The 26996-nt window shown below is 50.8% G+C and overlaps 1 protein-coding gene and 1 long non-coding RNA gene across 12 annotated transcripts; one reads left to right on the top strand and one right to left on the bottom strand.

Annotated features, from left to right (window-relative positions):
- The first annotated feature begins 13 nt into the window (after positions 1 to 13).
- On the top strand, positions 14 to 1663 carry LOC128901419 (uncharacterized). Its single transcript, XR_008463475.1, has 2 exons — positions 14 to 76; positions 1160 to 1663. It is a non-coding gene; the product is annotated as an uncharacterized LOC128901419 (long non-coding RNA).
- Positions 1481 to 25848, bottom strand: AKAP8 (A-kinase anchoring protein 8). Of its 11 annotated transcripts, none has more exons than XM_054183400.1 (16): positions 22197 to 23062; positions 22007 to 22055; positions 19514 to 19552; positions 18802 to 18834; positions 17282 to 17564; positions 11546 to 12152; positions 11000 to 11144; positions 10549 to 10596; positions 9916 to 9942; positions 8447 to 8543; positions 7658 to 7799; positions 6910 to 7003; positions 6387 to 6517; positions 5590 to 5685; positions 1825 to 2319; positions 1481 to 1610 (listed from the first exon to the last, which is right to left on the bottom strand). In XM_054183400.1, exons 1-15 carry the CDS (start codon positions 22275 to 22277, stop codon positions 1843 to 1845), a joined length of 2349 nt encoding a protein of 782 aa, XP_054039375.1. In that variant the 5' UTR covers positions 22278 to 23062; the 3' UTR covers positions 1481 to 1610; positions 1825 to 1842. The 11 variants fall into 11 exon arrangements, 10 of the variants coding, with proteins under 10 accessions (XP_054039375.1, XP_054039384.1, XP_054039376.1 ...); XR_008463474.1 differs by lacking the exon at positions 1481 to 1610 and adding an exon at positions 3867 to 4063 and having other exon boundaries at positions 2184 to 2319; XM_054183409.1 differs by lacking the exons at positions 1481 to 1610; positions 22007 to 22055; positions 22197 to 23062 and adding exons at positions 23069 to 23985; positions 25717 to 25832 and having other exon boundaries at positions 1702 to 2319.
- Positions 25849 to 26996: the final 1148 nt, after the last annotated feature.

Below are 26996 nucleotides of genomic sequence, written 5' to 3' on the forward strand. Positions count from 1 at the left end.
CACGGCGCAGCCGGCTCCGCCCACCCGCTGCTGCTGCCGGCGGCGACGGGGGCAGCGCGCGGCGTGACGTCACGGGGTGAGAGGAGGGAGCGCGGGGGGGTCCCGGGGGTGCAATGCACCGGGGGGGTCCCGGGAGGAGTCCCGGGGGGGGGCGATGCACGGGGGAGGGGTGTTCCTGGGGTGCGATGCATGGGCGGGGAAGGGGCACGGGGGGGGGTGGTCCTCGGGTGCAACGCACCGCGGGGGGGGGCAAACCGGAGGGGTCCCGTGGTGCAACGCACCGGGGGCGGGCAATGCACGGCGGGGGGCAACCTGTGGGGGGAATTGCACGGGGGGGGGGGGTCCCGGGTGCGATGCGGGGGGGCGAACGGGGGGTGATTTGGGGTGCAATGCATGGGGGGGGGGGCATACGGGGGGCCCCGGGGTGCAATGTACCGGGGGGGGGGGCGCTGCGTGGGGCGGGGGGGGTCCCTGGGGGGCAATGTGTAACGCACGGAGGGGGGACAACACCGTGGGGGGGTCCCTGGGGGGACGTCTTGGGGTGCAATGCACAGGGGATTGCACTGGGGGTGGGCAAAGGCGGCGGGGGGGGGGACGGGGGGGGTGCACTGGGGGCAACAGGACACCGGGGGGGGGCAGTGCACAAGAGGGTGCACGGGGGGGGGAGTGTCGGGGTTCACTGACGGGGATGGGGGGTGCAGCGCGCGGTGTGACATCACACGGGGGGGGGTCACCACACCGGGGAGGGGGACGCACGCAGGGTGTCCGTGTGTCCCCCCCCTCCCCCCCCAATATCACCCACCTCTGTGCCGAGGGGGGGGCTGAGACCGGGGCAGGGCTCGGTGCATGAATGAGTAGCCGCCCGCCGCAGGGGGGCAGTTGCGGGGGGACGGGGGGGGCTGCATTACAATCATTCTATTTTTTTATAGCCTTGAAAATCTGCCTTTAGGGGGGTGTTTTGGGGGGGGGGGGGGGGGGGGACGACAAAAAAAAAGGCGATTTTGGTAAAAAACACCCAGGATTTTACTCCACCTCCAACCTCACCAAATCATCGCTTCCCTGGGTTTTTTGGGGGTGAATCCTTTAGAAAATGGGTCTGGAGCCAGAGGAGGTGGCCAGGACCTGCAAATTTTGCTGGAAAAGGGTTTTTTTTTTTTAGGGAAAAAGTAACCATTTGCTTCAGCCCGGGCGAATCCCCGCGCAACCAACCACCTCGTTTTGTGAGATCATCGAGCTTAATTAGCAAATTACCCACAGCAAATTCTCACCTGGGAACGGAGGGAGATGAAAATAAATGCATTTCCCAAGAGGAAAAATTCCATTTTTGGGGGGGAAAGAAGCAAAAAAATTTGCCTAAACTGAAGATTTTCGGCGAGGGAAGGGGGGGGGGGGGGGAAGGTTATCGCTGCACTTAAAACCCAACGAGCCGCCGGGGTGGAATTGATAGATTTTATTATTTTTCCAAACCTCAGCTCTTTTTTTTTTTTTTGTGGGTTTTTTTTTTTCCTTTTTCTTTCTAAAATTGCCCCAAAAAACATGTCCGTCCCCCCCCCCCCCGCCCCAGCAGCCGGCGGGTTTCTTGGGGAAGGTACGATCCTGCGCTCTTCGTCCTATAACAAAAAAAAGAATTGGCAAGAAAATGATGAAAAAAAATTAATTTTAACGAGACTGGGGGGGGGGGGGGAGGGGAGGGAAGGGGGGGCTGCTCCTGAACCCAACTTAATTAAACCCCAAACTGGCCAAATTCGGGCGCTGCGCTCAAAAAAAAAAAAAATCATCAAAATAATAATAATAAATCAAAAAAATTATGGATTATACCATCACCTTCACAAATATTCACAGTTATTCCGGCTGCGGCTCCTCAGCCGCCGGCGGAGCTTCTCTCTCCTCCTCTTCCTCCTCCTTTTTGCCTGCCCAACCCTCAGTTTCATTTTGGGGTGAAACCACCGGTTTTGGTGGATTTTCGGGAAGCGCGGACGGCTCTTCTGGAGCTTCCGATGGCGCCGCTTCCGCCATCACCTCCGATGTCACCTCCGATGTCGTCACCTCCTCCGCTTCCAGCTCGTCGTCTTGCAGGAACGGGGGCATCAGCAGCGGTTTGGGGGGATCTTGTTCTCCCAGATTTTTAAGAAATTCCTCAGGTTTGGGAAAATCTTCGGGAATTTCCGCCGGTTCCGTAGTTTCTCCCATTCCTCCTTCGTTTTCTCCAGTGGTTTCGACGGCGGCGGTTTCGGCGGTTGCTTCTCCGGCGCCATCTCCGCCTTCCAAAGCTTCGTCCACATCCTGATCCGTGATTTCATCCGTGAAAGGATCTTCTCCCTACGGAAAAAAGATGGGAAAAAGACAAAAAATAAGAAAGTCAGGGAATTTTGGCCGTGAAAAGAGGTTTTTTGGCAACCGAAAAATCGCCTTGATGACAGACGAGTTTTAAAATGGTGGAAAAGTCAAAATATTATTGTTAAAATAATAATCCATCGTGGAAAATCCCGAAGCGGGAGAAGAATCCCGGGATAAAAAAAATCAACAATAAACGATCCCACACCGGGAAGGAGTGGGAAAAAAAAAAAAAATCCATTAAAAACGCCCAAAAAGCTCCGGCATCGCGGTGTCACCGCGGGAACCTGCCGGCGTTAGCGGCTCCTTGCCCGGGGAGGAATTTGGGTTTAAAAACACCAACAAAAAGAGACGATTAAAATCCAAAATTCCAGCCGGATTCCCCTCCCCGCCTTGGGAAGAGCGGCGACGCTTCCAGTTTTTCATCTCGATTTTATTTTAATTTTTATTTTTCGGGAGACGGAGGAATCCAGACGCGGTCATAACCTCGCAGCTCTCTCCTAGCAGGAAGGGGGGTCGGGGGGGACACCAAAACCCTCCAGATTTGGGTGGGTTTTTTTGTTTGTGTTGGGTTTGGTTTTTTTTTATTATTTTGGGGGGGGTTTTATGGTTTTTTGGTTGGATTTTTGACCTCGTTACCTTTATTCAGGCCGACGGCGGATCCCAGCACCGCTCCCCCCTCGCCTTTCCGGAGCTACGAGGTGGGGGCTGAGCGCGTGGAGGGTCAAAGTCCGGGGACGGGGTGGGGGGGGGACGGACACGGGGGGTCGCTGCCCTCTAACCCTGACCTTGCCAGAGAGGAGATGCCCCACACACACCCCCTGCTGCGATCGAAAATTCCCTTTTTTTTTTTTTTTAAGTTTGTTTTTTCCCCTATTTCCCCCCCCCCGTTACGGCTCACCACGCCACGGCGGCGCTGGGGGAAGGGGAGGACGGAGGGCGGCATGCCGACGACGGGCACAAACCTCGCCTGAAATCTGATCGACCGCGGCGGGGCGAGGTTTTAGTCAAGTGGAAAAAATTAAAAAAGAAAAAAAAAAAAAAAAACAAATTTGGGTTTGTGGGTTTTTTTTTTTTACCCCCAGCTCCCCACCCCGGAGTTTAATGCCTCGATCAGGAATTCAGCCCAGGTTTGGCTGCCTCCGCGCGAGAAGATCCATGCAGATGGAGGAGAAACCTCAACGTTCATCTTCTCCGAAGGATCCCGCCCTACGGAGGTGACGGGAGAGACAATCGATACGGGGTTCTACCTCGCGATCTGGACCCCAACGTCCGTTATCGCCGGTAAAAACTCTACCGGGGCAGGGGGATTTGTGAAGTCCACTCGTGGTGGAGACTGTCACGGCTTCCCTTGGGAAGGGCGAGGTGTCCCGCCATCGTCCCTCCGAGGAGGAATCGTTAAGGCCGATGGGTCAAAGCAAATGATGCGGCCAAGTCTTGATTTAATTAACGGCCCTGCGGCTCCGGGCCCTTCCTTTCTGGGGGAAGGTTTGCCGAGAACGTTTTTATGGCGAGGCGGCTCTTGGCATTACCTGGAATCCTCAGATTTTCCTCCACCCCTTTTCAGTCTGGTTTTGCACCTGGGAATGATACGGAGACGGTGCTGGGATGGAGCCGAAGTTCTCCTCCTGCCGATGGACAAAGGTCGGGTGCCCGGGGCGAGTCATTTAGATCTGCCGGCAGTTTTGATACCGTTGATGATGAGGAGATGTGGACGTGCCTGCGGACCCTGGCAGGGGTAGACGGAGTTGCACTTGAGTGGTTCCAGTCTTTTTTTTTTTTTTGGGGGGGGGAGGGGTGTTATTTTTTTTGTTTGTTTGTTTGTTTTAATAAAAAAAAATAGTCTCCGAGAGATGCCAGAGGTTTGCACCTCCTCGGCCCCGAGGGCTCTCTCTGTTCTCCTGTGGGGCACCGCAGGGTTTTTTTATCTCCCCCTCCTGTTCAACGTGCACCGGAGGCCGGTTTAAGGAGAGAGACGGCCATCCTACGCCGACAAACTCTCTCTCAAAAAAACCAAAAAAAAAAAAAAAAAGTCTCTTTTTCACCGGACCCGGAGGGCGGAGTCGCAGTTTTTACGGGTTTGGTTTTATTTATTTTTTTTTGTGCGCTAGATTTTAGCAAAGACCGGGCATGATGAGAGCCAGCTCAGTCCGGGTTTAGCCCAAAAATAAAACCATGACGCTGGCGGGACCAGGGGAACCATCTGCTCCCCGCCGTGGGGGGTGTGGGGTGTGTGTGGGCATCTGCCTGCCCTTGTCTGCCAGGTTTGCAAAACAAGGGATTCTCCTGCCGGATCCTGGGCCGCTCCCGGATTTCCGGGGAACGAGCAAGTAGCCAAAAGCGCTTCTTTTCATCTTCGCCTGGTGGAGGAGGTTGCGACCTTTCCTCTCTCTCTCTGTCTCGGATGCGGACCTCGCCCGTTAAACCCCGTTTATCGCGAGGGTAATTCCCGCACGGAGCGGCCGAACCCCCCACACTCTGAAGAACCACGTTTGCTTTTCCGGACTTCTTTTCTTTAATTCCGAACGCTGGGTTTTTTTGGGGCTTAAAACGAACCCTACCCCTGACCTCTCCTGGTGTTCCGTCTCGGCTCTGAAGATCGGCTGCCACTTCCCAAGGGAAGAGGAGGGAAAATAAAGGGTGGGTGGGGGGAGGCTAATGAGGGTTTTTTTTTCAGCTGGGAATTGGGTGATTTGGTTGCGCTGCCGGGAACGCCGCAGAGCCCGGCTCATTAGAGAGGGTCAAAATTCCCCCCCGAGCCCTAGTGCAGGGTTAACGGGTGGGCGAAGAGCCGGCCATGTCGGAATTTAATCCCGACAGGACACAAACGGCGGCTTCACGACCCCTGTGCTGGGGGGAACCCCGTGTGTCCCCCCGCAAAGGCCACAGCTCGAGGGGTGGCTTTGGGGAACCGGAGTTCCTTTGGCTATTTTGGTCTCTTTAATTACGTTTCCGTTTTGGACGGTTTCATAATTGATCTACACGCGCCTGGGAATGACAGTAAGTAGAGTCTGCGAGTTAAATAAAATAATAAAAACAAAAAAACAAAAAAACAAAAAAACAAAAAACACGAGAAGTGGTAAACCGCCTACAGAGAAAAGAAACCAAAGATTTAAGAGATAAAAAGGCAACGGAGCGGAACCTACGCTTCTCCCCAGCGTACGCAGCGAGGCGTCCCGTCACCGACACGGCGAGACGCGGCTCCGTGCTGCTCCGGGAACTCGGCAGGAGTTGCCGACTCTCTCGTTCACTCACCTTGAGGTATTTTTCCAGCATCTTTACGATGTGTTTGTTATTCAGGACGCTCTTGGCCACGTGTAAGCTGGTCTTTTTGAACTGCTCCGCGGCCATCTGCAAAGGAACCGACCATCAGTGGGTTCAACCGGGGAAGAGTTCAAACGAGGAGTTTGCTTTGAGGGTTTCTATTCCCTCCTCCTCCGCTGGGCTTGGGAAGCCCGATCCCAAAAACCAGCGCAAGAAGCGGATGCAAGGGAGCACTCGCATCTCTTCCGTTAACACGAGTCCTGGAGAAAGACGCGCTTTGGCACCAGCAGCAGGAACGTCCCCCAAACCCCACGAGATCGTGTCCGGGACAGCGACGGCCACGTCAAACACTCAAAGACAGAGGAGACGACGACCACCCCGTGGCTCATCCCGTCTCCAACGAGCCCCTCTCCAGGCCTGGCCCGGTTTAGACATTGATTACATCTCATCTATGAATTCCCCAAGCAGTTTTTCATTTTAATCTCTAGCAAATTTAGAAAGAGGAAGTGTTCAGCCTGCACAGTTGCACAGTACACCTGGACAACGTACCCTGCTCAACCCCCAGCACAAAAGAAAAGGCCAAATTTCCCTTTTAGTATCACTTTTTCTATTCACCTCCCCATTTCTCATAATTCCCCGGTCATCGGCTTCATCTCTTGTGCGATGCAAGACCATCCGAGAAGGTTGTGGGTTTTTTTTATAGATAAACCTGGAGCGCCTGGATCGACATCCCCCGGCCCCGGCAGAGCTGAAACGCTCCCGTCGGGACGCCAGCAGGGTTTGCTCACCCTGCGGTTTCTGTTGTGATCGGCCGATCGCAGGTGCCTCTGCAGAAGGTGGTTCTGTGCGGGAATCAGCATGTCGCACGCCATGCAGTGAGCCGCCTCGATCTTCTTGAAGAAGTGTTCCTGGCCGATACCTACAGCGACGATGAGAAATCCCAAATGAATGAGATGTTCGGACACTTAACGTTGCCTTCCCACCCCCTCTAACGACCCCGTGTCACTGCCAACACGCTAATTGCGCACCCAAACTTCCCGTTTCTGCTTTCAAAGACAAAAAAACCAGAGTTATTCGGCTCTAAAAAGCAGTACCCAAGCGTAGGAGGAAGAAAGATGGGGATAACAGCCCAAGGTACACAGCAATCAACTTACCCGAGGCTGTTTTCCTCCCCAAACCAGCCTCCCTCTCCAAAAATCTATTTAAATAAAGGTGGAAGGGACAAGTCGCACTTCCCCCAGCTCTGGGTTCGTTCCTCCTCTCTACTTCTTGCACACTCGCTTCATCTCCGGATGCAGAACGGCCACTTACCCTTAAAAGGATCCGGTTTCTGTTTTGTGCCCTCTTTCTCCGTCAGCTCCTGGCGTCGCTTCTCGATTTTCTTATTCCTGTTGACGATGTACTCCTGGAGGGAAGGGACAAAATTCAGCCTCCACCTCACCATGCACCGAGACGGTCGAGCGGATCCAAAGGGAAACAAGCTCTCCGGAGAAAAACCCCAGGGTCGGTGAATTCACCAGACAAGGCGGGTGTTTTCCCCTCCCAGACAAGGCGGGTGTTTTCCCCTCCCTGCTCCCTGTCGTTTTGACCAGAGGAAGAGCCGGAAAGATCCAAATGGGAGCCAGACAGAAGCCCGCTCCCGTATCACCATCAGATTCCTTGTGGGAGACCCCAAATCCTTGAAAAACACCCCCAAAAAGCAACCACTGCTCATTCAGAAGGTAGAACGCCCCAGTCTTTATCTCGCCTTCCTCAGGTCTAGACGTGTAGATGGCAAAGACCGTCTCTGGAATAATGATTTCTGGGTTTTCTGTTCAAATTCATCCAATTAATTTTCCCTTCCAACGTGAAAATCCGTGAGAAATTGTGTCACGCGAAGTGATGTCATCGGGCGATGCATTAACAAGCAGTGACGCGAGCTAACCGAGCCGGGGGCTGTACGCGGAGGAATCTGTAACCCCTTTCCAGTCCCTAGCCAAGCCTGGGCACCCCAAATTAAGCCGGGGCACCCCCGCGCGGATGCAGGGAAGGGCAGAGCCAACGCAGGCAAGCCGCCTACCTGCAGGAACTCCACCGTTTTATCCGGGAGTTTGGTACCGATGTATCGCAAAGTCTCTTTGTGAAACTTGCTCTGAAGGTGTTTCTGGATTTCCTCTTCCTCAAAACTGCGGAACTTGCAGACGGAACAGGCAAACTGGATTCTAAACAGAGCAACCGTGTCGCAAATGAGGAACAAGCTCAGCTTAACTAACGAGAACATCACGAAGATCGCGACCGTTACTGCCCCCGTTGTAGTTTTCCACTTCCTAGTTTTTTCCACCCCACACAATTTCACTTTGGACTTTTACAATCCCTGTAGAACCTGCACGAATTAAAAAAAAAAAATCTCAAAAAAATTTACGCTACGGGAGTGGAGGCTACACGAGTTTAAAAGCAACTGGGGAAATTCCTAGGGCAGGAGGTGAATCGGCAATCTTTGATATGGTAAAACTCTCTCCGCTGTGGGAAAGGCCCGAGATACAGAAACGCTGGTGCCGCCTGCGCTGCTCAGTCTGTCTTTACATCTCTTATTGTATTATTTTAAAAGCAAGGCTGCACATATCAGCCACTTAAAACACCCTTCTGAATTTGTAACTCTACGCTGAGCTGTGTATTAAACACCACGCGATTCTCCCGGTCTTAAAACAGTCGTTAAACACACAACAAGGGGGGAAGAAGAAGTGCTGCCATCAGAATGCAGAGTCCCAGAATACGACCCCCCAGCAGATTTCTCCCGCATTTGCGCAGAGGAATATCCACTATTATTCCCCGAAGTGCTGGGAAGGGACTGGCGAATCGCTTTCCTGACCTGTCCATAGCACGATCGCGCATCCGATCCCTTCTCCGCTGCTTCTCCCTCTTCTTTTTCACCTCCTCATCGTCATCTTCACAGCCATCTCCAGATGCTAAAGGAGGAAAAAAACAGAAATAAAGTCAGAACCGTCGTGCTCGCAATCACCCACTTTGCTGGCCGAGGTGTTTTGGGACCCAAATCCCTTGGTTTTCTCTTTACTCTCAGCTTGGGGAAGTCACAACTTGTTTCGGTCTCTGGAAGTTCTCCCTCTCCCAAACCAGCTTCCGACCGTGGGGAAGCGGCAGCTTCTTTCCAAGGTCTCCAGCAGTTACTGTAAACCCCAAACCCTCCTCTCCTCCCGCTCCCTGAACTTCCCACAGCAGCTCAAAGTCTGTTAGAGGCAAGAGCGGAAAGAATCCCGACTTCTACGCTGCCGCAGAGACGCCCCTCCATCTCCCTTCCTTGGGAGGAGCTGCTGCTGCTCCCCAAAGTCTCATTTTCTCCCCTGTATTTTTCCACAAGGCTGAAAAAGCTCCTCAAGAAGGTTAAACTACCAAAGACAGCAGAGACGCTAGCGGTGTTCTGCTTCCTCGGGACCGTTTTGGGTATAATCCTCGTGCTGCCTTCCCAATAATTCTTTGATAATTATGGGAAAATTCCTTGATAATTACTGGGAAAGTGAAAAAGAACTAACGGTTCAGCTGACCTCATCTCTGCAGCGTTTCAGGGTACAAAGCTCCGAGTCAGAGGTATATCAGCCTCACCGAACTCAGGCAAAAATTCACCCGTTAACCTTTTCAGGTAAAGGAGCCCCGGAGCCCAGACCCCGGGCATCAGAAGGAGGCTTAAAGAGAATTTTAACATCCAACGACACCTCAGTTTTAATCCTGAAAACAACCCAAAAGCAGCAACAAAACTCCTCCACGTGGTTTTCCCCAAGCCACTCTAACGCAGGAGGCTCAACGTGCTGGGGGCTGACGTGTCTTCACCAAAAAAGTACAATCCCAAACAAACGGCAGTGGTTTCAGCTACTTTAGACCATACGGTTTTTAAATTAGTCTTCTAATATACCTTGATACATTCCCATCTATTTGAAAAAAATAAGTAAATCAGGGTTTAGCCCAGTGACTGAAGCCTCTGCTGAAAATTGTTTAGTTTATGGTATTTTTGCTCTGCCCTGTTGCCGGGATGGGCACGTCTTCGCCACCGTCCTCCCAACAAGGCAGGAAGATAAATTAATATCCAATATCCCTTCACACAGACGGCAAATGTCGAAGAAATGAAACCATTTTGGTACTCTCCTGCTAACCAGCACGGCACCTCTGTGCCACGATGGGCAGCGCCACAGCCCGGGACTGGTTTAGTGGTGGCAGCAGGAGCTGCATCAGCTTTTGAGCCCCCCAAAAATGAAGTTCTCGGGAGCGCAGATGGATTCCGAGTAGGATTAGGCCAGGACTGCGTGAGGGGGGGGGGTAACACCCCACCTTCCTCCGCCAAATCGCCCCGAACTCCTGGAAAAGAGAAACACAAGACGACGCTGGTGTTATTTAGGGAGATTTGGAGGTTTCAGTCCACCCAGCCAGACCGCGGAGCGGGCGAAGGGTTGTGCTATTTGGGGATTAACTGTCTATTTTTATAAACGTTTATGAAATCATGTCGTTTTCCATAGATCACTTCTCACGATCAACATTTAAATCCTCGGCAGCTGAGTCGCCGCTTCGAGGAACACCAAAGGTGACAGGCGAGACAAACGGCAATGACCCCCATCCAACCCCTGGAAAACCAACCGCCCAGGAAAGAGATCAACCACTAATTGGCATTTAGCCCTAACGAGCCTCGCCAGCAGCAGAAGTACGGGCGCGGGATCCTAACCTTTCCACTACAAGCGCTTTTCAGGCACCTCAGTGCAAGTGAACCTGCCTGTGATCCCCGCTGAAGGGCACAGGGGAATTATGAGGAGCAAATACTTTCACAATAAATGGGCTCAAAACGCTGTTTCTGGGCAATTTTACATATTCTGACTCTCAGCACGGTCAAAAGAGCAGAGGAAATTGCTCAAGCGCTTAAATATTCCCACATTTGCCACAAAGACGGATAAAAAAATAAGTTACTTACACCTTTGTCAGCTTCATCTCCTGATTTTTCCTCTCCGTCGCCCTCATCTGCTGCACAAAAGAAAAAGCATTTAGCTGGTGTCGGGGGGGGGGGAACGGGGGCGTCTTTTCTCCCACTTAACACTCCAAGGGGCCCTTAATAAATCACCAAATACTGCGATAACGCCTCAAAACTCCAGTGAAAATGGCAGATAGCTCACTGGTTTCCCTTTGCCCGTCAGCGTCTGCTGCAAACTCTGTCCTGACTCTCTCAACGCTCACCTCGGGCATTAAATTTTGTCCCACGAAACACACAGAATATAAAGCCTGTGCACTCGAAGGAGTACTATAAAAACGCTGACGACTGAAAAAATAACACAGCTTCGAAACGTAACAGCTGTCAGTCAAGCTGAGAGATGAAACACTGGGAAAACGGGGAAAAGGGTCAATATTAGTGAGGGAAGACGGCTCGTACCGTTCTCGGTGTCGTCTCCTTCGCTGTCGGTCTTGGCCTGTTTGCTGTCAGGCTCGTCGCCGCTTTGCGACTGTTTGCGTTTGCGTCCTCCTCCCTCGCTGTCCGATCGCCCGCCCGAACGGTTTCGGAAACCTCTTCTCTTGGGCTAAAGCAGGAAGACATCAGTTGTATCCATCAACTCGAGGCACCAAAAAAGCTTAAAAAAATCAAATTATTCCATCCATCTGCTGCATCGTCTCAAAAAGTTTAAATTCTCGTGATCCTGCAGACTGGTTTTTGGCGATAAAAGGATTTTATAGCTGGGTTAGAGCCACTAGAGAGCAGATTTGGGATGAGAGAAGCACTCAGAGCTCTATTTTATGTGCAAATGGGTATATACAAGCTTGGTGACACCCTGCTCTACCCAAATTTAAATTATTCTGTGGTGGAAGCAATGGGAATGAAGACGGGTGTTCCTCCATACAGCCAAACAATGAAGGCTACCCACCGCGGCAAGCAAAAAAAAGCCATTTTCACAAGAAAAAACCCCCGACAGTGAGGACTTACCATGAGCGTGTTCATGTGCCAGGGCACCGTACCCATCCTGTCTCTGTTCCGTTGCCTCCCCATTCCATACGGCATATTCCCATACCGTCCCATTCCCATGCCCGACATCCCCATCATGCCATAGTCATAGTCTCCGTAGTCACCGTAATCCCCGTAGTCGCCGTAATCCCCGTAGTCGCCGTAATCGCCGTAATCGCCGTAGTCACCGTAATCGCCGTAGTCGCCGTAATCGGGAACGAGGGCTTGGGAAAAGAGGGATGGGAGCCTGTTGGATCCGGCGCCCCCCATCCCGCGCCCACCCATGTAGTTCAACTCGTTCCAACGAGCCGAGAGGCGCTCGGAGCTGGAGGAGGGCATGAAGTGGTCGGCGCGGTTGAAAGCGTTCAGACGCCCACGGTTCTGAACGCGGTTTTGAGCCCGGCCTCGCACGAGGCCGTAGTTGTTGCCTCGGTTGCGCGATTGATCCCGGCGGCCGTCGAACTGGCTGCCGAAGGAATCGTTGCGATCGGTTCCGACTTCTCCGTAATCGTAGCCGGATCGGTACATGTCGCGGTCGTTCATGGAAGACCTCGAGTCGTAGGATTCGAAAGATTCAAATCTGAACGAGCTGCGCAGGAAGAGACACTGGTCAGCAGTTAAATAACATCCCCGCGCATCATACAGGCGTTTGCAGCCATTTTTATCACAATCTGAGTGGTTTCGGCCAGAAAAATGGGAGAAAAAGATTTTTAAACCCATCACTTTCTGTATCCCGCTCCACCTTTTCCTAAATTTCCGAGAAAATAAATAACTACCGAAGAACTGTGGTTTTCTGCACGATTATGTAACCGGAAATTCTTCAGAGATGTCAAACCTTACGAACTCTACAGCACTAAACCACTCTTGTTTTGCCAGCGGAAAAGCAGATCCCAAAAGCTTCCCCAGGTAAAAAAGCTGCTTCTCGTTGCCTCTACGCTGCGCCTCTGGGCGTGAGTTAATGCAGACAAACCCCCCAGCATCTTGTCAGCGAGCACCAAATGGGAAAAAAAAAAAAAAAGGCAAAACTTCACAGATTCGGTAACTCTTGCCAAGATCCGTATTATTATTTTAGCAGCAAAACACACCGCGATATGAAACTCTCCGGACTGGCAGAATTTAACCCAGCGGGATTAGAAAACCACCGTAATTACTGGGAAGCCGCGAGGAAAAAGGGATGCGGAGGGGAAAAAAATAACTTTAAGGAATCTAAAAACTAGAAACAAGAAAGCCTTTGGCAAAATCTAGGAACTGAATTGAGAACGGAAGCTGGTTTTGATGTGTACATCAAGTATGATATATTTACAAGATATCTCTCTCTATATGTATATTTATACACACACATATCTGTATCTGTCCTGGTTTGAGGTAAAACAGAACCAATTTTCTGATTTGTAATTCTACTTTTTAGCTGGGCCTCTTCTAACCGCCTAACGGCTGAAATTAACAGCACGTTGTTCAGAAACCATTCACTCTCGGAGTGACGAGACCTCATTATACCAAGGAAGGGTGCGCACAGAGGCTCTCGCTTAAGACTTATTGCTGGAACAACCAAGGTTGGCTAACGGCGCTGCTCGCCCCCATGGAGGGTGGGAAGCGGAGAAGCACGGAGGGATCCCACCCACAGGGAGGAGCGGACGGGACAGGTGACCCCGAACTGACCATCGGGGTATTCCATCCCATCTGCATCACGCTCCGTATAAAAGCCGAGGGATCAAAGGGGGGCTCTGGCTCGTTTTTAATTCAATGGCCGACGCCTGAGGAGGACCCTGTCTGTCCGTCTGCCTTTGATCCCGATCCCAGCATTCCTGACTCTAGTTCCAATCTGGGACTTTCCCTGGGTCTGCTGGTGACGCGATCGTCATCCTGGGAGCTGGATACGGTTTGGTATATATTATACACTTTTTATTTTTAATTGTTATTATTCTATTATTATTTTCTTATTTATTATTATTTTCATTAAAGTAGTTTAGTTCTTTTTCCAAACTCGTAAACCACCTTGTCTCTTCCTCTCCTCTCTGAGGAGCGGGGGCGGGCATCTGTCGTTCTGCTTGGCCAATCCGGCCAAAACCGTGACAGATTTATCGGCACCCAACATGGGGCCCCGACTGTGGCACTGCCAGAGCTCTGACAGATGGTCTGAGTGGTTTGAATTCCAGTTTACTCCGAGATTGATACAGACGCCTCACCATCATGTCGTTGCTGAACAGATTATTGTATCGTCTCTTTGTATGGACTGCTTTAAAGTTAATTGATCCGACAATGCTTAGCTGGCCTTACGCCTTGTATTGCTTGCTTGCTCTTTCTGTCTGTACGCGGTGGTCCAAACGTGCTATTTTGCTGCTGTTTTTAATTGAGATGCAGGCTGTGATTGAACGTATAGCGTCTTCACCTTCGTTCCTGGGGCATTACGTAATGGATTCTGTTACTACTTACACTAATTATACTTTGAATTTTACCATGGACATGTTTACTGCGCCCTTTACTTCTTACGTCGAATGGTCCCCATCAGAGCCAGGAGAGGGATCTCCTTTGGGTATGGGGAATGACACTTGCGTTCCTAAAGTCATGCTTTTGGTGCCGATTTTCCTGCGTGAGTTGCAGGGGGGGTTTCTCTTTAAATCTTGGCGCAGTAGGTGGGTGTAGTACGATACGCACTGACACTACTCGAACCCCATCGGCACCGGTACAAGTTGCCCCAGTGACCAGAAGGAAAAAGAAGAGGTCAGTAAGTTCCTCTGCCCCTCGTGATAAAGACCAAGTAAAGCCAGACAGCAGGGGGAGGACTCTTCCGATGAAGATCGAGGAAAGCGTTCTTCTAAAGACGATAGGGGAGGGGCTCCTGCGTCAACCCAGGAGGAGGAATCAGATACCGAGGTGATCATTAAATCCTTCTCTATGAAGGATCCGCGAAAGACGAGAAAGGATTTTACCCGGAATGATGGTGAGACGCTTGTCTCCTGGCTGCTCCGATGCTGGGATAATGGGGCTGATAGCACGGAGTTAGCTGGTAGCGAAGCCAGGCAGTTAGGAAACCTGGCCAGAGAAGGCGGTATAGATAAAGCTCTTGGGAAAAAGTCATAGACTCTCAGTCTCTGGAGGCGACTCGTGTCAGCCGTAAAAGGCAGATATCCGTTTAAGGATGATATTGAATGCCGCCCGATTAAATGGACCGGCATAGAGAAAGGTATTAAGTACCTGAGAGAAATGGCTGTGATAGAGGTGATTTATGGTGACTGGGAAGCGGACGTAGATCCTGATGAAACGCCATGCAGGCGAGCTACGTTGCGGAAGTTTGTACGGAGTGCACCACCAATGTATTCCCGTACCTTGTCGATGCTGATTTGGGGAGGAGCTGATGATGTGTCACTAACTGTAAATGAAGTGGCTAGCAGAATGCGACAGTATGAAAACAGTCTTTCTCGTCCCCTCACTGTAGCAGCTGTGGAAAGATTAACTGATAAAACTGAGAAAATGATTGAGAAAAATGAGAAACTGTTTGATAAACTATCTAGGATGGAGGAGAGATCTTATTCTTCCCCTGCGTGGACCCGTGTTGCAGCCATTAGGAGAAGATCCCCTCCTACGAGACCGACTCAGAGGAAACAGAACACACTACGAAATATCCTGCGGTTTTGCCTCTGTGACTATGGAGAGGACTTGAGTAAGTGGGATAAAAAAAACCTACCTCGGCCCTACAGGCACGAGTAAGTGAGTTGCAAGGTAACACAGATAGAAGAACAAATTATTCCAGGAGGACTGCTGCTCCAGTCCGCAGGGGGCCGTTCTCCGCTCCAGGCAGAAACTCATCTACTAATTACAGACATCAGAGGTGCCCTGCCTCCAGCCAGGAGGAGGAGAGGGACAACAAGAGTTTATTGGATGGTGTGGATTCGACGGCCTGGCACATTAGAGCCACAAAACTACACAGCCGTTGTGGACACGGGTGCACAGTGCACCCTATGGCCATCGAATCATAAAGGGACAGGATCTGTGACTGTTTCTGGAGCGACAGGTGGGTCTCAAGAACTGACTGTACTGGGGGCTGAAGTGAGCCTGAGTGGGAATAAATGGGAGCAGCATCCCGTTATCACTGGTCCAGATGCCCCGTGCATCCTTGGCACAGACTTCCTCAAAAGAGGGTATTTCAAAGACCCAAAAGGGTGTCGATGGGCTTTTGGTAGAGCAGCTGTAGAGACTGAGGACGGCACACAGCTGTCTGCCTCACCCGGCCTTTCAGCTGACCCTTCGGTTGTGGGACTGCTGAAGGTTAAAGAACAGCAGGTGCCAACTGCTACCACCACAGCGCATCGGCGACAGCATCGCACCGACCGAGACTCCCCGATTCCCATCCAGAACCCGATTTCGTCGGCTGGAGACCCGAAGAGCGATCGGCAAGACTCGCTCGCCCTTTAACAGCCCTGTATGGCCAGTGCGAAAGTCTCACGGAGGCTGGAGACTAACGGTAGACTATCGTGGCCCGAAGGAAGATGTGCTGGAACCGCGGTATGAACTGGAGTCCACGGCAGCCACGTGGCGTGCTCCAGTTGACATCGCTCACGCGTTTTACTCTCTTCCTTTAGCAGCAGAATGCAGCCCACGGTTTGCTTTCACCTGGAGGGACGTCTGGTACCCCTGGAACGGACTGCCCCAGGGGTGGAAGCACAGCCCTGCTATTTGCCGCGGGCCGATCCAGACCGCACTGCAGAAGGCTGGAGCTCCAGGAGACCTGCGATACGTCGATGACATCGTTGTGTGGGCTAACACAGCAGAAGAAGTTTTCAAGAAAGGTAAAAAAACAACCGAGAGTCTTCTGAAAGCAGGTTTTGCCATAAAAAGAGGTAAGGTCAAGGCACCTGCAGGAGAGATCCAGTTCTTAGGAATTAAACGGCAAGATGGTGGTCACCAGATCCCAACGGATGTGACTAACAAAAGAACATCTATGTCCCCACCTACTAACAAAAAGGAAACACAAGCCGCCCTCGGCGTTGCGGGTTTCTGGAGAACGCGTATTCCAGGCTCTAGTGAGATTGTGAAACCTCTCTGTGAACTGACTCAAAAGAAAAATTAGTTTACGTGGGGTCCTGAGCAACGACGGGCCTTTGAGCAAATTAAACACGAGACTGTGCGTGCAGTAGCCCTTGGACCAGTCCGAACGGGACGGGACATTAAAAATGTGCTCTACACCACAGCCGGGGACAGTGGCCCTACCTGGAGCCTCTGGCAGAAAGCACCAGGGGAGAGTCGAGGTCGACCCCTGGGATTCCGGAGTCGGGGATATAGAGGCTCCGAGGCCAACTGTACCCCAACCGAGAAAGAAATATTGGCAGCATCTGAAGGGGTCGGAGCTGCTTCAGAGGCAATCGGTACCAAAGCACAGCTCCTCCTGGCGCCCCATGACCAGTGCTGGGCTGGATGTTCGAGGGGAAACTTCCTTCTACTCGTCACGCCACCGATGCCACCTGGAGGACGCGGGTTGCCTTCATCACTCAACGAGCTCGAAGAGGAAACCCAAATCGTCCAGGGATCGTCGAAGTGATCACAAACCAGCCCAAAGGCAAAGACTTCACAAGGCCACCTGAGGAGGTGGCGACTCATGCTGAGGAGGCCCCACCATGTTAATGAACTCTCAGATAATGAGAAACAATCTGAAGCTAGAGTGATTAAAAGCCATTATTTTTTATGCGATTGAAGATTAAAAAAAAGAAGTGGACCGGTCACCTTTCCTGGTCTTCCATCCCCTCCCCTGTCCCGCCGCTGCCCTCCTTCGATAGCATATCCAGCCGCTGGTTGATTTTGGCAATGATGGAATCCGAGTTCTCGTTAGCCGAGGTCTCGGTGCCGTAGGAGGCGACGGGCATCGCGGCGCCCACGTCAGCATTCATGCTCAGATCCGAGGTTTTGGGGGTTTCCCAGCTGCTGGAAGTGGCAGCGGCGTAGTTGTAGGTGGCTGCTGTGTTAGCGGCGGTGGTTTGGGTGTTGTAATAGTCGTAGCCTTCATAGCCTGGAAGGAAAGGAAAACACAATGGATTTTAATACAATATCGTAAAGACGTGGGTAGCTGGAGGAAGAGTTTAGATGTGAATGGATCCTACAGGCAGGGCTGCAGCTGGGTTTTACCTCCTTTCAAGAAAAATAGTTTTCTTAAAGTGAGAAATATCAAAGGTTCTTGTTGCCTAACCCTAAAAGCATGAGGACTTTCTTCTTTTGGGTGGTTTTATCCGCAGAAACAGAGCGCTGCTGCTTGTATTTGCGATTTCAGAACAAGACCCTGAGCCACCTCTGTCGCACGGTCCCACTAAACGAGACGAGAAAACCCAACGCAGATGCGCTGCTGGGCACATCGCCATTATACCCATTAAAAAAAGGACTGCGACGAAATAAATTAATCAGAAAATCAACGCAGGGAGTTGTATTCAGAGAGAACCTTGTGGCAAGATACCTTTCTGCTCTGCAGCGGCACAACAGCCGGCACAACGGGGTGCAAGTCCTCCACACGGCACACAGGTTTTACAAAAAAGAGGAATAACAGAAGGAAAAAAACCCTTTATTTTCACCAATGACTTGAGCCGGGAGGTTTGAATCCACAGCCCAACACGCAGCCTTCAATTTTATATCGTGAGGACCAAAGAAATAGTATTTTATAACGGAATCTCGGGCTTTTGCTTCGGAATGCGTTAAGACCGGCTTAAAACAGACAAACGGTCCAAGTCAAGGCCAATTAACTAATTGCTCCGAGAGGAAAAGTTTATTAGCGAAAGCAAATCATGTCATATTGAGGAAGCGCCAGCTTACACGTAGAGAACTGTATTTGCGTACCATCAAGCTGCCAAAAATTCAAGAGCAAACCTTGGGTTTTGAGGGGAAAACAACGTAATGTCATTAAAATCAATTTATTAATACACACATCTGGCTGTCCCAGATCAAACGAGAACTGGAGACGTAAAATAAATGAACTTTTCTCATCCGCGAGCTGATTTTTTCTGCTTTACGGAACAGATGGCTGCCAGTCAGCAGGCCAGAGCTGCTCCCTTGGCAAGAGCAAAAGCCGCAATCATGGAGCAAGGTAAAAATAAAGAAAAGAATTAGCGGTTTAAAAGCACAGAGTTGCGTATTTCACATGGAATTCCAAGCAGAGACAGCTTATGAGCAGGAAAACAGCTCTGCTCGCTGCAGCCAGCTCAAGAGACTGAGCAGGACACCCTGAAGCCTGGAGACAAATGAGGTTTTTTAGAACGTACCTTGCCAGCTCGTCGCATTCGTCGCGTAGGTACCTGAGCGGGACAAAAAGAAAAGAGAGTTTCAGCTCTAAAAGCAACAAAGTTGAAGTTCAGAGACTAAATATATATAATTCAGGTGGTAAAAACAATGGATCCTTCTGCACGGAACAGGAAAGAACGCAGCTGGGATTTCCAAGAGCTAATCAGGAAAATGAAATGGATAATACAAATAGTTTTGAAACGTTTCTTGAAACATTTTCGTATATACAAATATATTTTCGTATATTCAAATATACTCAAATGATTCCATTAAAACTCCTCAAGAAGCAAACCACAGCAAAAGCAAAACACGTTCATTAAAACTCTCGCTTTTGGGAGAATCCTGCTGCTTTTGCTGTTTAGGCTGGAAAGGGGTTCAAAGCAGAGAGCCCCAACTCCCAACCACCCCAGGACACACTTCGTTTTGCGGCACTAATAAACCTCAGGAGATAACGCAAAGCACATTAATTAATTACACGCAAGGTTGTGACCAGTTCCTCCGGTACCCGACTGGGAATCAGAGCGTACCACAATATCCTGGAGGAAGCTTTTACCAAAAACCAAGTACAAAGTCGCTAGAACAGGTAGAGGAGAAGGAAAGGCTGCAAAAGCTGATGCTATATTATGTTTTTTTCTGGCTGGAAAGAAGAAAAATGCAATTCCTCAGATCTATTTTTAGCTACACAAAACTCACCTTGAGTGTTGGTGGCCCCAGTATTCCAGGTTCCATAGCCTGCAAGAAAAAGAATGGAGCTATTAGCAGGATTGTCTCTGCTGTGATCACAGGGTTCGTTTCTTCCCTTAATTAACCCTAAAAACCAATAAGGTCTTTAATTACTTCCACTTGCTATGGTTTGGGAAACATGCCCGAAGCACGGACTTGATGACCTGAAAGGTTCCTTCCAACCTCGACAATTCTACGCCCGCCCGATGCTTTATTTCAGATTGTTTCACCAAAAAAATGCCCAGGAGGTTTTGAATTAATAAAAAAAAAAAAATCACTGTGTTTTGAAAAAGAAATTAGTTTTAAGAGGTGCTCGATGTAACAACGGTGCAGAGCTACGTTTCGACAGGAAAAAAATTTGTGGGATAAATCATCCGAAGAACCAAACCGGCATCAAGAATGGGCATTTCAGTTGTGTGACACATCCTTTTTCCTAGGGAATATCGGATGTCCTCGTACGGGATCCAACGTTGAGCACTGCAATTATGCGAGCCAATAAAATAAAGAGAGTTCCCTCCACTTTTCAGCACTAATTGCAAGATTTGCGCTAACGAGGCGGCTTCAGTCTGGTCTCTCGCTCCGAAACGGTGACAGGGTGAAGGTGGAAGAAGCAACAAAGGGCCATGACTTGCAGGAGCTCCCGCCACGACCCCACCGGCTCTTTCAATTCACAGCAGCCATTTGTTTTTCTCGCCAAAATAAATCATCATTTTAAACCTTTTCCAAAGTTTCCAGGGTGGAATCGGCATCCCCGGCACAGCAGCAAACGCCTTCATCCGCGCAAACGGCATGGGATAAATAAGCTCCATGCTGTAAAGAAACCTTGATATCATCTACATTAAATTTCGAAATCAAAAGCAACGCGCTGGGCATTTTGCTGATAACATTTCCCAGTGTCTTGGCTGCCAATTCCTCGCAGGAATACAATTTTTTAATCTTTATTTATTATTCTGATCAGAAGAATAAGCTGGTTCACAAGCCAAACGACTGACACGCAGCTTCCTACGGATCCGAGTTACTTCGACGCCCACTGTTTTACCCCAAAGTTCTCCCCATTTCTGCTCTGGCCTTGGCTTCTCCCCCGCCGGCCCCAGCCCAGATCCACAGTTTCCCTTCCCCTTAGCAACCTCCTCTTCCTCCAAACACTCCCCGGCTGAGGAAGAGCCTGCACGAGCCAAAAAAAAATCACAGACACGCACACTTCCTTCCTTCTTCTTTTAAGGTTTAAGTTGCTTTTCTGCGCCTTAGACACCAACTTTGCAAAATTTCTACATTTTCGGAGGTGGCCCCCAATTGTCCAAAGCTTTTCTATTTTTGGAATCAGCCCCCAATTTTGAAAAACATTTATTTTTTTAGAGAAAGCCCCCGATTCTGCAAAAACTTTTCTTTTTTGGAGGTGGCTCCTGATTTTGCCAAACTTTTCTATTTTCAGAGGTGGCCCCAAGCTTGCAAAGCTTCTGGATTTTTGGAGGCAGCCCACGATTTTGCCAAACTTTTCTATTTTCTTGAGATAACGTCCAACTTTGCCAAGCTTTTTTGTTTTTGAAGGGGGTCCCCAATTTTGCCAAACTTTTATATATTTTTGGAGGGAGACAGAATTTTGCCAAACTTTTCTATTTTTGGTGGCAGCTCCCGATTTTGCAAAGCTTTTGTTTTTGGAAGGGGCCCCCAATTTTGCAAAACTTCTGTATTTCTTTGAGGCAGCCCGTGATTTTGCCCAACTTCTCTATTTTTGGAGGCAAACCCCAATTCTGCAGAGCTCTTCTACTTTTGGAGGGGGCCCCTGATTTTGCCAAACTTTTCTATTTTTGTAGGGGGCCCCCTAATTTTGCCAAAGTTCTGTATTTTTTTTTGAGGCAGCCCATGATTTTGCCAAACTTTTCTATTTTTAGAGGCAGCCCCCAACTTTGCAAAGGTTTTCTATTTTTGCTGGCAGCCCCCAACTTTGCAAAGCTTTTCTATTTTTCGCAGCGGCCTCCAATTTTGCCAAGCTTTTCTATTCTTGGCGGCGGCCCCCGATTTTCCAAAAACTTTCCTCATTTTTTGAGATGGCCCCCACTTCGTCAAAGCTTTTATTTTTTGGAGGCAGCCCCCAATTTTCCAAAAAGTTGTCTTTTTTGGCAACAACCCCCAATTTGGCAAAACATTTCCTTTTCCAAACAGCCCCCAATTTTACAAACCCCTTCTCCTGCACCCCCCGTACAAACCCCTCTAACACCCACCAAGGACATCCAGGACACTTCTCCCTCTTCACAATTTTTTTTCCCCGCAGGCAACCACTTTAAGGACACAAAACCTACAGAAATCGCGGGTGAAAGGGCCACTGACGTATTTTTGAACTCCTACGGAAACCGCAGCAACAGCGAAACAGGAACTGCGAGGCGCAAACGCCTTTATAAATCGCAGTTTTATTACCAAATCGGTTCCTTTCCCACTGTCGGCGTTTTTAGGTCAAATCCTCACTGTTCAGCTTCATTTTCCAGCGGGATGGGGCTGGGATGGGGTTTTCCAGCTGCCGGTGAGGAGCATCAGGTTGAGACAGAGCACGGAAATTAAGGATAAACCTCAGATCCATCGACTGCAGCCACCCCCACGCTTGATTTTAAATTCACAGCTCAATTTTAACGCTCCCTCCTCCAGCACCTTCTCTCACCTCTTGAAAACAAACTGCTGAGTGCAGGCGATCGCTTCGGGTGACAGCGAGTGACACCGAACCCCTGGCTGTCCCAGGCATCGTCCCAGTGCGTGCTGAGCTCCCGGCCGGAGAAAAGGGGGAAGAGAAAGCGAAGGAAGCATAGGGAAGCTTTCCTCTGGGCAGGTCACTCTGTTTCTCATTCGATGATGCAAAAATAGCAGCAGCCCTTCCGTTTTTGACCACAGGCAGACGGCGGATTAAAAGCGAGCTCCTCGCCTTCGATTTTTAAGCCGTCTTTGATAAAACCTTGGGTACGGTAATTCAGGAGGCAAAAACAGCCTGGCCCCAGCACAAAACCTCGAGGAAAAGGGAGGCTGCTCAGCCCAAAAGGCAGAGTTTTTCAGGCACAGAGAATCCCACCTCTTTGTACCTCCAGATTCTATAGGATAAAGCTCCCCAGCTTTCATTTCCCGTGCGTACATGTTGGCGTCTGGCTCGCTGAGACGTAGGGCCGGTTATATTCATACACGTTATTACCACAATTATCATATTCTTTCAAGGAATGAAGGGATCTGGGTTAAGCAAAGACCTCAAGCTTTCACGACAACCTAAGAACGGGGTAATTAAAGAGTTCAACATCTAATTTTGAAACTAAATACTATGTAAAAAAATCCCACAAGATGAGACACTCGGGTATTAATGACTGGGCACCACCGAGCAGGGGTTGTATCGTCAGCTCTGCAGCAGCGCAAGTCTGTAAATATCCCCAGGAGGGAAAAAAATCAGCAGAATAAATCATCATCGAGTTCTCTTGGGAAAATAAACATGAAATAAGGCGCAGAGCAGGAAATAAACAACTCAGAAGGGACCAAGCGGTGAATTTTACTGACCCGAGTGTGCCGTGTGTCCTGGTTCCCAGTTTATTCCCAATACAGCGCGCTTGGAGCTGGGGAAAAAGCTTGGGAATCATTTTTTTCCGCACATGGAGAAAGCAGAGCATGGATCCGGAGATGGTGGAGCAACGTTGAGAGATTTACATCATTCAGTTTATGTGAAACGCTGAGAAATGAAGTTTAACACCCACAGACAAAAAGCCGGGGCCAATTCCTTCTGAAAGCAGAGGTCTGAGGTTCTCCCGCTGATTTCAACAAAGGACTTTATCCGGAAAGAATAAACTTTGTCTTCTGCTGGAATCATGAAGTATTCAAATTAAATCTATTATCACACGCTCCTAAGCAAGGCTCGACTGTAAAGGACGCTCTTCCCAAAAACCCCCTTGGGTGGAACCACGCGATTCTCAACATGCAGAGAATTAAAAATAAAGGGGGCTGCTTATAAGGTGAGCTGGCTACACCTGAGGTTTATTTCTAAAACGCCAAAGAACTGTTAACACCTTCATTTTTATACTATACAATGGTAAAAATCCACAACAAAACTTCTCTAAAGCTGCAACATGCTCGGTGGTTTTAATTTATTAACATTTCTGCGAGACGAAGGGAATATCCCAGCAATTGGGCAGCTCATTAACGTCACGAATCCAATGAAATCTTTCTCGGGAATAACTTTTAGCTGCCTAAACTCTTCCGGGTTGTTTATCCAGACTCGCTCAGCTGTCGGTAGAAAGAAACCAGCTCTTGTAGAGGATGATTCAACACATATTTAAGGTGTTTTTAATCCCGTTGCAGTCTCTCACCTCATTTTTATGCCCGAAAAACAGGTAAAACACTTAAAAAAACATTTAAAAGCATGATGAAAGAGAAGCCGGGCATCAGATCTCCACCAAACTGGAAGCAGAGACAGAGGGAACCTGAAAAGAGCAACTTGTCAACAGGTCTGTATCAACACGATGTCGGGATGAATTACGAATGATCTCTGCAGAAAAAGCCACGTGCAAGGTACTAGGAACTTGATAAAACACACGCAAAAACGGCATCGCTGCTGTATTATTTATAAAATCCTGCCGCGGTCACAATTATGTTATAAAAACCACGGAAGCGTTTTCAACAGTGAGTTAAAAATCCCACTTCGCTTTGCGAAGTGGGAATTCAAGGTGGGAAGAGGACAGAGGGCTCAAAAACCGGAGATGGGGGAGAGGATCCAGGCTGTCAGGCTGCTTTGGGCTCGGATCCGCGAGCCCTTACCCACGTGCCACCATCTCGCATCCAGACAAACCTCATTGAGAGCCTTTAAACAACAGACGTTCACACGTTAAACTCCGATTTGGGTGACTTTCTTTCAATTTCCACCTCTACCAGCCTCGTTTCCTACTTTAAAGAGACATAAAAAACGAGCAGGAGCTGGGAGAGCGCCCCAACGCTCACAAACTCGACGCCGTTTGGTGCTCTGATGAAGGAGGAGGGCTTTTCCCCCCCACAAATGACTTCCCACACGCCGGCGAGCGAACCTCAGCGAGCGCTTACCCACGTGCCGCCATCTCACATCTAAGTAAGCCTCATCGAGGGGCTTTAAACAACCGATATCCACCCGTTAAACTTCCATTTGGGTGACTTTCTTTCGATTTCCACCTCCGCCAACCTCGTTTTGTAGCTTAAAGAGATGTAAAAACCAGGTAGGAGCTGGGAGAGTGCCCCGACGCTCACGAATCCGATGCCGTTTGGTGCTTTGATGAAAGAGAAGGGGGTTTTTCCCCTCACAAATCACTTCCCACACGCCGTTGAGCGAACCTTAACGACATTAACAATTTCGACGCTCACTTACGCTTCGTTTGACGCCGTCTCGCCGGTTGCCGTTATACCGGGGAGCAGGAAAACACCTCGGGGCGGGGGGTGGTGGGGGGGGAAAGACGTACCCAGACGGCTTAGGAGGCGGGATGCGAGGGGGCGGCTCGTTCTGGCGGGGTTTACGGCGGTGACAGCTGCCCCGGTCGGGCCCCCGCTCCTCACCGACTCACTGCCGCCGCTTCTTCCGGGGGAACCGGGGGTGGATTTTCGGTCCCACCCGGGGTGAAGCCGGTGCTGGGGGGGGGGGGGTGAGGTGGGGAGGGCGGTTCAACGGATCCCCTCCGTGGCCATGAGAAAGTGGCCCAGCTGAGCGCCCCCCACAAGCCGCCGGGACTCCACAGGGTAGGGGGAGGTGTGTCACAACGGGGGACGACGACACAACCGAAGGGGGAGGGGGGGACGACGACACACGACACCGACGCGCACGCGGCGGGGGGCGTGGCCGCCTGGCCGCCATTTTGTGTCGTCTTCAGAAATGGGACCGGCTCCATTTCCGCCCCCCCTCACACCCCGGGGGGGGTGGGGGGGGGGGAAGGGGAGTGAGGAGGGAACGGCTCCCGTCGACCAATCGGCGGCGCCCTAGCTCGGAGCGACGCGGCCGCTCAGCCAATCAGCGGCGGCGCCCCCTCACGGGAGGCGGGTGCAACGGCTCCCTCAGGGGCTGACCCCCCCCCGGCGCTACCGGGGAGGCGGAGGGAGGACCGAGCCGCCGCCCCGGGGTACGGGGAGAAGGGAAGGAGGAAGGAAGGAGGGGAAGGGACTTCCCCCGCGGCGCCTCGGGGACACCCCGCACCTACCGCCGTATCCCTGCTCCATCGCTCCCCTCCGCCTCCGGCCAACGGCGCCGCACTGCCCGCCCGAGCGGCCGCTGCGCAGGCGCACCGCGCCCGCACACCATTGGCCCCCGCCGCTGCTGCGCCCCGCCCACGAAGCTCTCCACTGGCCGTGCTCCAGGAGCCCGCCCCCGCGCCCGCCATTGGATGAGCTTCTCCGAGAGGCGCGACCCTCCCGCCGCTTCCATTGGCCAGCCGGCATCCGTCCCCCAATCCTATTGGACGGAGACGATTCCTGCGTGGCGCTCCATCCTGTCAGTCATAGCCGTTCCCTCTCCTGATTGGGCGGCGGCGTGGGGCTCATGCTGCCTTATGGGTGCGGCGGGGGTCGCCATGGAGCCGCGCTGCGAGCCCTCACCTGGCCCTTGACCTTTGCCCCCTCGGCTCCTAAACTGACCTTTGACCTCCCCTGAGGCCCTGGCCCCTCACAGCAATGGCGTCCGCCCTCCAAGGGCCGTCGCCCCCCCCCCCCCCCCCCCCCCCCAAAACCCTTCACCTCACGCAGCCGAAGGGTCCCTCAGGGTGGATCCTCGCCCCCCTCAGAGCCCGGCCCCCGGGGCAGCAGCAACAAAACCTTCACTCGAGGAGAACGGTGGCTTTTTCCTCAGGTTTTGCCCCCAAAACCGAATTAAAGCAGCTTAAAAGCGACAGGCGGCAGCGGGAAATGGGTGAGGAAAGGGGTTTTTGTACCCCAAAAGTGGCCATAACCCCACCGTGGGCTTCCTCAAGCTCCCCTCCCTTTTCCAGACCCGTTTCATTCCTTTATTACCTGAAGCGAAGCACAGACGGCTGAGGGACACACTTCTATTTAAATTTCTGAAAGAAATTGCTATAAAATTATGGAATGGATGAAGGACTGCGGCACCTGGGCTCTGCCTGGTGTCAATTGAACCTATTTATTGCAAGGAAAAGAGTGATATTTGAACTCCAGGAAGGTTGAAAGAAAAGATGTGGAAAAAGGTGAAAAATTTTATATTCCAGTGGGAGAACTAGGAAAACTGTTGGAACAGCAGCGGCTCGTCGTGGAAGAGGGGAAAGTTCGTACAATAAAACCATCACGTCAACCCTTTGGAGGGCAAAAACTACCCCAAAATATCCCCATTGTTTGGCTCAGCCACGCACGTTGCTCCTCAAGGGATTTTTTTTTTTCCTGCTTCTTTTTAAACTTTGGTCCCTTTGAACCCAAGAAAGGCTGCAGTTTTGATTTGTGAGAGGAACAACCTCCCCCTTTTTTTTTTTTTTTT

This window comes from Rissa tridactyla, chromosome 25, assembly GCF_028500815.1.
Source record: "Rissa tridactyla isolate bRisTri1 chromosome 25, bRisTri1.patW.cur.20221130, whole genome shotgun sequence".
Lineage (NCBI taxonomy): Eukaryota > Metazoa > Chordata > Aves > Charadriiformes > Laridae > Rissa > Rissa tridactyla.